Here is a 10,007-nt window from a genome sequence, read left to right on the forward strand (position 1 = left end):
TCTTTCCCTTTTCGACTGAGGTTGCACGCATCAGTTCTTTCCTTATTGGCTGAGATTGTTCGTCTGTGTCTTTGTTAAAGATCAGCTCTTGCCATTCTGATATTTGTCCGTCTGTACTTTTGTCAAAGATCAACTCCTTCCTTTTTGGGGTTTGGCCGTCTGTACTTCTCAAATATCAACTCCTTCCTTTTTGGAGTTTGCCCGTATGTACTTCGTCAAATATCAACTCCTTCCTTTTTGGCTGAGATTGCGCGCTGCTCCTCTGTACCTCTGCGCCATAATTACATGTTCAATCTGCCATTCCCTTGGGCCGGGATATACTGGCCAAGAGGGCCGAAATGTACCCGACCATCACACTTATTGGACTGTCAGCGTCGCGCTGGATCGAAGCCCCCGCGATTGGACCAGAGGATGAGGGTTCTCTTACCTTGGCCGGGATCATCCGGCCATTTTCCCCTTACTGGAACAAGTTCTATGAAAATATTAAATCATGTTCACAAAATTATGTATAAAAAAGAGTTGGGTTTTTCCCAATAAATTATAATGAATTCATTTATTGAAAATGAAGTCTTTTTTACTGTAACCCGTTTCAAGTGTACTCCTTGTAAGTGATCAATTTACACTTGTTTAAAATAGGTACTAAATGTAAGGGGTTTGGTAACCGTCTCCATCAAATTTTATGAAAAATTATTAAGAGAAAGGTAAAATTACTTTCTATCGTATTATAAATAGTAAATTACTTTTAACAATTTGGTTTCATATTTTATTTGAAAGTTTCGTCTTTTTGATGAAAAACATACTTTTTAAACAATTTTCATTTGTAATTTTTAATTAATTTTTTCACAAATAAAAAAAATATTAAATAAAATACGTAAGAGTTTTTTTTTCTCAACTTATTTACTTAAAATGAAAAATACATTTTATTTTAATTTTTAAATCATTAGTTTAAATTATTTTTTTAATCTAGATTATTTAGAGTACAAAAGAGTAAAAAAAAATCAATGAATTAAGAAAGGAGAATATCTCCACTATGCTCATTTTGGTTGATGTTATCGTACTCAAAATCCAACTAAACAAATAAAAAAAATACAATAAACTTTATTTAAAATGATAAAAAGTCTTTTATTTTATTTACGGTTTTTCTGCACTTTTAATTTTAAATTGAAATTCAAATTAAAAATCAAACTAAATAATAATACTATATATTTAAAGTTAATTAGAAAAACATATAGGATCATGTCACTTAAAATGATTTATTTTATTATAATATATTTATATTTCTTAAAATACAATAACAAATTTCTTTTTAATTTTTAATCATAAGATTGTATAAGGTATTTATAAGTATACTATGTATAAATACTATATTAATTATAAAAGAAATTTATATTTCATTATTTAATACCTTTGTATTCACTAGTGTAAAATAAGCCTTTTATACCGGTTAAAAAAGGCTTTTTATACCGGTTTCAGTATCGGTATAAATGCAGGCAGTATAGAAAGTTTGATCTTTCTATATCGGTTATATAACAGGTATAAAAAAATTTATTTTTTATACCATTTCTAAAACCGGTATAGAAAGTCCTCTTGGAAAAGAAAAGTTATGTAAGAAGAAATGACTTACTATACCGATTATAGTTCCAACCAGTATAAAAAATTACACATTTTACACCAAGTATGACCTCAACCGGTATAAAAAGTGATTTTTTTATTTTTTTATGAAAAATTTGTTTATGATTCCTACCACATACCAAACCTGTATATAATTACCCAAAACATCCAGAAAACAAATCTCATTCAATCTAATATTTACATGAAATAGAATCTAATATATTATAAAATGATTAATAATTTTTTTACTAATAGATATTCTATAAGTTTTTTTTCTAAAAATGTTCAAGAAATTTATAATAAGAAAAGTTGAAAAAATCGATACACAATTAACTATTTAAATTCTTTAGTTTAACTGTTATTTAGTAAAAAACAAAATTTAATCTAACCACAAAAATTGATAACAGAGAAACCGATTTTGAAAAGAGAAACAGAAAGATGAAAAATAGTTTCAATAAGTGTATAAAAAAGAACTTTTCACACTTCGAAATATAGAAATACATATATAAAGTGTGCATAATCTATTAAGTATCAATTATGTTTCTAACATTATATTATATATATTTTATATACATAATGAATCATAAAATAATAATATTTCTCTTTTTTCTTCATCTGACCAAACATACACAGTAAATAGTTGGGTAGGGTTGATCCATTTGCGTGCCTCCGCTGACACACCATGGGATTGTGAAAAGAACAGTTATTGCAACCTACTTTTACTAACCTCCTTTTACTTTGGACCACTGATTCTTGACACGTGTACCAACACTTCACCTCTTCACATTAATTAGTCATGCGAATAATTGAATTTATCGTTCAAACATCATGCCACGTATTCAACAACAATATCACATGAATCACAGAAGCACATGGTCATTGAAATGAGCCCACCAACCAAAATCATCTCATTGCAATTCTCATAATGCACCATCTTCCTCTTCATATTCTCCCTCACTCAACTATATAAACACCACACCACACCACTTCTCTTCACCACCCACAACACTTTTCACTTCTCTCCCTTTCTAGAGAAAACGTTGTTTCTGTTTCTGTTTCTGTTCTGCGACCATGGCCAGCGTGAAGGTTGCATGCATGGTCGTAATGTGCATGGCTGTGGTGAGTGCACCTATGGTGGCGCAGGCCGTTACATGCGGCCAAGTGACAACCAGTCTGGCACCGTGCCTTGGTTACTTGATGAATGGTGGAGCGGCCGCACCGGAGTGCTGTACCGGAGTGAAGAACATTCTGGGCGCCGCCGGCACCGCCGCCGACAAACAAACCGTGTGCAACTGTCTCAAAGATGCTGCTGGTAAGTATAACATCAACGAACAGTATGCTCAGGCACTCCCTGGCGTCTGCAAGGTCAATGTCCCTTACAATATCAGCCGCTCCACCAACTGTGCAGAGTACGTTCAATCTATCTATGCATCACTAACAGTTTCTCAAAATCTTGACTTAAAAACCAACACGCTTAAACGTATATTTAATAATCATGTGTTTGTTTTTGTAATATTGGTGCAGCATCAGGTTCTGAACGAGCAAGTAGCTTTGGTGATTTCATACTGAGGCAGCATTATCAGAATAAGAGAAAGCGAGTGTGACTGTAGGGCTCCACTTATGCGAGCCTCTTAGTTTCTCAGCTTCTGTTATCATAGTCTTTGGTGTTGGGTGCGATTATTTAATGTATCTTAGTCGATTGTTGCATGTAATAACACGTATTTGATATAGTAATTCCATCCATTATTGTTGCGTACCGTGTTAAGTCATGTCTATTTTTAGGGCTAAAGGTTCATTAAATAAACAAAAATATAGCTTCACACCTAAAAAAAAACTTATTTTTAAAATTCAGTTTAATAATATTATAACGTGTATTAATGCTATGGTACTTATGTGTATAAAAACAAGAGTCACTGTGTATAAAGTAATGATCAGTCTTATATAACAGGACAAACTATCAACGAAAACATTGAAAAAACAAGCTACACATGATTCAGAAGCCCAAACTAGTTATTGTACAATTTGTTTTTCATGTTTAATAATTTTTTGTTTTTTTGCTGCCAGAGCACTATTTCCAAATAAAAATAAACAGAGCTTTATAAATTACCTTGATAACACGTTTTTTTTTTTTTCAAGAATTCGATTTCCGGAGAGTAGCATTTCTGACTTTCAATTTGTCATCCCTTTTATTGAAAATCAGTCGAATTCGGTTTCCTGAGATGGACGATTTTTAAATTTTTGTTTTGGTTTTAATTTTAATTAAAAATAATATATTTTAAATAAAGTAATATAATATTTTAAGATGGGGAACAATAATGTATTAATATTTGTAGTGTTTTGTAAAATCTCGGAAGATAAAAAAAAGTTATATGTATGTGAGATGAAATGATTTTTATATTTATGGCTGGATTTTGTAAAATTTAATTTTTTAAATTTTCTTTTAGTTATATTTTTATATTAAGAATATTTATTAATATTTAATTATTAAAAATTAATAATAAGATGAAATGTGTATTTTGGAATGGATGAATGTATATTTATAAGATCAACGTATATACTTTGGAATTAATTATTTAAAAATATCGAAAATGTTAGTTATTAATAGATATGATGATAAAAAGAGTAAAGGAATTACTTAATGTTAGTTGTGAAGAAGTTTTTAAGTTTTTTTTTTTTCATTTTAAAAATTTTATGAAAAAAATTATATTTTAAATGCTTTTTTTTTTGTTTCATTTTTCATTTATAAATAAGGATAGTGGTAATATATTTAGAAGTTGTGGAGTTGGTTAATACAAGAAGTAGAGATGATTTTTGTTGAGGAGATGAATGTTTTCAATTCCTTTAATGTCTTTTGTAATTTTCAAAATGAGGTTACTATGAGCCATATGTAGAGGATTATTAGAAGTCCTTTGTTGGGACCATGAGATCTAGAGTTAGATCATTTTGTTGTACCATATCCCTCTCCAATTTGTTGAAGAAGGATCTTCTGTCACTTCCTTCTGCCTTAACATGAAAATGATTTTAAACTTTGGAGTTTTGTGACAGAAGAAGTGGTTGCATGTTAAGTAATACCAAACTCTTTAACCACACCCACCACTATAAATCCCCATCAATTTCTATAAATTCATGAAAAGATCTCTACAAATAATTAAGTATTAGTTAAAAATACAGTTATATTTATATATCTTGGACTCAAATTTAAATTGAAACTTGTAATTGAGTCACAACGCGTGTATAAAAACACGACCTCAATACAACAAAACAGCACAACACATACACACATTGCAGTGTCATCTTTCCCTATTGTGTTGGAATACAATGGCGAGCTTGAAGGTAGCATGCATGATTGTGATGTGCATGGGTATGGTGGGTGCACCGATGATGGTGCATGGCATTTCATGCAGCGAAGTGACAACATACATGGCACCGTGTCTATCATACCTGAGGAATGGTGGAGAGGTTCCAGATTCGTGCTGTGGAGGAGTTAGGAGCATTCTGGGAGCAGCTGGAACAACCTCTGAAAAACAAACCGTCTGCAACTGTCTTAAGGAAGCTGCTAATAACTTCGGCATCAATGACGATTACGCTCAGGCGCTCCCTACTTTCTGCGGCGTCACCGTTTCTTACAAGATCAGCCGCTCCACCAACTGCCAAAAGTATCTTCTTCTCCTCTTCTTCTTCTTCTTATCGTATAAATTATACATGCTCACAATTTTTTAACTTTATGCCTTTGTTTTTGTAATGGTGCAGCATCAGGTTCTGAAAGGATTTCTTCGCTTCTCTTATTTCTGCCATGGGATCTATAGCCAGGAGGCATCACTGTAACCCTTATTATGAAAATAAGAGAACATGTGTGTGTGTGTGATTGTCGAGCCTGGTCTTGTATTACTTTGTGTTTCATGAGACTTTGTAGTCTGTCCTTTTCTTGGGTGTGATGGATGTTGTTCTTTTTAATCAGCAATAAGAATTGAAAAAACAAAAACCTACTTGTAAAAATCTTTCTTACCTTTGGAACAATATTCATCCACAATGTTTTAAATAAATAAATAAATCATAATTTAATAATATACACAGCAATAAATAGTAAAGTAATAAAATTTTCCCTCAATGATCTTGTAAATGTTTTTGGAGAAGAAACAAATGTTTTTAACATCTAATTTTAGTGATCAAAAATTGTTAATCATCATAATAATCAGTTTAAAAATCAATTTATTTAATGAATAAAAAATTATTGATTACTAAAATAATTATTATTATGAATAAAAAATTATAATTGGTCGCTAAATTGATTTTTAATTAATTAGAGATTAATTTAAAAACTAATTTCTTTTATAGTAAAAATCTTGGTAACTAATATTTAGTAACCAATTTCTTTGAATACAACTAAAACCTTGGTAACAAAAATAATTTCTCTCATCTTAAAACTTTAAATTAATAATTCAACCATAGAAGAGGAAGAACCCTTCTAAATTTTGTTGTCCATAAATTAATTTGATCCGATGGTGAACAAAATTATAATCCTAATTACAATGGTAGATATGTGAAAATCAAAAATTTGCTCTCTGCTGGATATGTGAAAATGACAATTATTTTTTCTCCAAAAAAATGACCTTTTAGCAATTAAATTTTGACAACTTTATTTTACAACATGGATATGGCATTTCTTAAGTGATTATCCATTTTTTTCATTTTTTCATTTTTCTATATTTTAAAATCACTTAAAAAATGACACATCAAGTTGTAAAAAAAAGTCGTCAAAATTTAATAGTCAAAATATCATTATCCCTTTCTTCCTTGTCAATCAAGTCATATTTTCTTTTGGAATAGACTTCTTCGTTATCTTATTTGGTTTTTTATAAATTTTACATCACGACTTCTTATACAATTTCTTCTAAGTAGAACTTCCTCTAAGTAGAGTTGGATAACCTCTAACCAAATTTATTCTTACCATGTCCAATACATTGTTTTTACTATGCATCCAATTTGATTTTTTTTTTTTTTTATAAATGGGTGTATACAATGCAGAGTATTTTTATTTTTCATAAATGGGTGTATAACTCTTTACGTGTCTATATAAAATAAACTCATATTTAATTATTTATAAAATTTCATCTCTAGGACTTTTATATTTAAAAAATAATATGAAATTTAAATTAAAAATTAATATTTATTTTCACATTGATATTTTCTTCTCTTGGAAGAGATACAAATATTTATTTAGGTAGCATTAAGACCCGTTAAAAAGTCAGCCTAACCGATGGCAGCACGAAACAATTTTTTGGGCTAGCATGGGAGTCCATATAACTGGACCTGAACATGTCTCACTGAATTTTAAACCATTGATATTCCATAAAAAAAAATTACTGATAGATATTTATTATTATATCTACTAATTTTGACCATGAGTAATACTATTTTTTTATTGTAAAAATATATTTTTATCGAGTTATGTATTTAATTTTTTAAATTCATCAATAATTCTTTTAAATTTATTTTGTGGGTGCGTGTTGAATTTTCGAATTAGTGGTTCAATATTAGTTGGAATTTATTATAAACTAAATAAATTTAAATTAAAGTTCACTAAATATATGAATAAGACGCACAAATAGAGGTGTCAATTTGGCCCAGCCCACAGGGTTTGGCCCTGGCCCATGTGGGCTAGGGTCAAAAAAGCTCACATTAAAAAAAAGCCCCCAACAAAGAAACCCACAGGGCCAAAAACCCTACAAAAGTCCTGTGGGCCAGGGCCAACCCATGGGCTTTCATCTTCCACATGAAAAATATATTATTTTTTAAAATATATTACTATCTGTGGGACAGGCCCAACGAATCGGACAAGCACGACGACCCGAATAGGTCTAACGACTCGGACCTGCCCGACGACCTCGACAAGAACGACGACTCGAACGGGCCCAATGACCCAAACGGGCCCGACGACCCAGACGGGCCCGAATACATGAGAAACCTGACAACACGGATGGGTCCAACGACATGGAAGGGCCCTAAGACCGGACGAGCTCGATGACCTGGACGGGCCCAATGACCCGGACAGGCCCGACAAACCTAACAGGCCCTATGACCCAAACAAGCCTGATGACCCGAACGGGCCTGATGACCTGTATGGACCCGACGACCCGGACTGGTCTTACAACCCAGACGGGCCTGGCGACCCAGATGGGACCGACGACACAGACATGCCCAACAACCCAGACGAGCCCGACGAGCTAGATGGGCCCAACAAGTCGGATAGGCCTAACGACTAAGACGGGCCATACGACCTAGACGAGCCCGATAACCCGGACAGGCTCAACAACTCGGACGGGACAAACGATATGAACAGGCCCGAAGACACATATGGGCCCGACAATCCGAACGAGCCCAATGATCCAAACAGGCCCAAAGACCCCAACGGGCCCGACAACCTGTATGGACCTGATGACCCAAACAGGCCCTACGACCCAGACGGGCCCTACGATCCAGACAGGCCCTACGACCCGAAGGGCCCGAAGACACGTACGGGGCCGACAACCCAGACGGACCCGACAACCAGGACGGGCCCGATGACCTGGATGAGCCCGACGACCCGAACGAGTCCGACTATCCGAACGGGCTCGACACCCAGACGGGCCCAATGAACCGAACGGTCTCGATGAGCCAGACGGACCCGACGACCCGGACGGCACCGACGACCCAAATGGGCTCAACGACCTAGACAGGCCCGATGATCCAAAGATGTCCAACGACTCGAACGAGCCCGACAACCCGAACAGGTCGTCAAGCCCATCCGAGTTGTCGAGCGTGTTCGAGTCGTCGAGCCCGTTCAGGTCGTCGGGCTTGTTCGGGTCGTCGAGCCCGTTCGGGTCGTCTGGCACGTTCGAGTCGTCGGGCCCATCTGGGTCGTCTGGCTTGTTGGGTCGTCAGGCCCGTTCGGATTGTTGGGCCCATTTGGCTCGTTGGGCCCGTTCGGGTCGTCGGGCCCGTCTGGGTTGTTGGGCCCATCGAGGTCGTCGAGCCTGTTCTGGTCGTCGGGCCCGTTCGGGTCGTCTGGCACGTCTGGCACGTCTGGGTCGTCAGGCCCGTTTGGCTCGTTGGGCCCGTTCGGGTCGTCGGGCCCGTTTTGTTCGTCGGGTCCATACGAGTCGTCGGCCCGTTCGGGTCATTGGGCCTGTCTGGATCATTGGGCCTGTTTGAATCATTGGGCCCGTTTGGGTTGTCGTCCCGTTTAGATCGTTGGGCTCGTCTAGGTCGTAGGGCCCAGTTGGCTCGTCTGGCCCGTCCAGGTTTTCGGGCCCGTTTGGGTCGTCGGGCCCGTCCGTGTTGTCTGGCATGTTCGGGTTGTCAGGCCCGTCCTGGTCGTCGGGCCCATCTTGGTCGTCTAGCCCGTCTGGGTTTTTGGGCTCGTCCGTGTTGTTTAGCATGTCCGGGTTGTCAAGCCTGTCCTGGTCGTCGGACTCATCTTGGTTGTCGGGTCTGTCCTTGTCATTGGGCCTGTCCTAGTCATTGGGCTCGTCCGAGTTATCGAGCCCGTCCGGGTCATCGGGCCTGTTTGGGTCGCTCAACTTAATCTTTGACTCTGACTTAATGTAGTATTATTTGGGGGGCTAACCCATCTTAGCCCTAGCCCTAACCCACTAGAGAGGGGGCTTTGGGGGCCGGGGCTTTTTTTTGGCCCCCTCATTTGGGGCCCCCCTAAAAGGGGGCTTTATGAAGAGTGGGTCAGGACTGACCCATGGGCTAGGGGCCAAATTGACACCTCTACGCACAAACTTGGTGATTTGTAAAAATACAATATAAAACACATTTTTTCTATAAAATTAAATGAAATATAGATAAGAAATGTAAACGTTGTCGATAGTTCAAATATTTAGTGTTTATCCCTCAAATGTATATAATAACATTTAATGAGTTTTTTCATTATACAGATTATTAAACTTAAACATGCAAAGATTTATATCATTTATAGGGTTAAATATGTTTTTGGTCCCTTAACTTTCAGTGAATTTTGGAATTAGTCCATTTTGAAACTTTGGACCAATTTAGTCCTTCATTTTTCGGAATACGTGGATTTAGTCCTTTTAATCAAATTTTGTTAGGTTTATTTGATATTTCGTACGCATTTTAGGATTGTATTTGAGTTGTTTATACTGTTTGACACATTTTTACTTTAATGTTAAGTCAAATACTATTGTGAAACGCGCTTGAAATGTCAAATAAACTTTACAAAATTTGATTAAAAGGACTAAATCCACGTATTTCAAAAGATGAAGGACTAAATTGGTTCAAAGTTTCAAAATGGACTAATTCCAAAATTCACTGAAAGTTAAGGGACCAAAAACATATTTAAACCTCATTTATATTATGAATTAGTGAGAAAAGTTGAACTGACAACATTCACC

The 10,007-nt window shown here is 35.9% G+C and overlaps 2 protein-coding genes across 2 annotated transcripts; both read left to right on the forward strand.

Annotated features, from left to right (window-relative positions):
- The first annotated feature begins 2,592 nt into the window (after positions 1 to 2,592).
- LOC114184178 (non-specific lipid-transfer protein 1-like) lies at positions 2,593 to 3,376 on the forward strand. Its single transcript, XM_028071447.2, has 2 exons — positions 2,593 to 3,020; positions 3,136 to 3,376. The coding sequence occupies exons 1-2, from the start codon at positions 2,683 to 2,685 to the stop codon at positions 3,146 to 3,148; spliced, it is 351 nt and encodes a 116-aa protein (XP_027927248.1). The 5' UTR covers positions 2,593 to 2,682; the 3' UTR covers positions 3,149 to 3,376.
- A 1,429-nt stretch (positions 3,377 to 4,805) lies between these two features.
- LOC114186087 (non-specific lipid-transfer protein 1-like) lies at positions 4,806 to 5,616 on the forward strand. Its single transcript, XM_028074105.2, has 2 exons — positions 4,806 to 5,267; positions 5,362 to 5,616. Exons 1-2 carry the CDS (start codon positions 4,930 to 4,932, stop codon positions 5,372 to 5,374), a joined length of 351 nt encoding a protein of 116 aa, XP_027929906.1. The 5' UTR covers positions 4,806 to 4,929; the 3' UTR covers positions 5,375 to 5,616.
- Positions 5,617 to 10,007: the final 4,391 nt, after the last annotated feature.

This window comes from Vigna unguiculata, chromosome 5 (genome assembly GCF_037176805.1).
Source record: "Vigna unguiculata cultivar grain cowpea cultivar isolate G323 ecotype 2 chromosome 5, ASM3717680v1, whole genome shotgun sequence".
Taxonomy (NCBI): domain Eukaryota; kingdom Viridiplantae; phylum Streptophyta; class Magnoliopsida; order Fabales; family Fabaceae; genus Vigna; species Vigna unguiculata.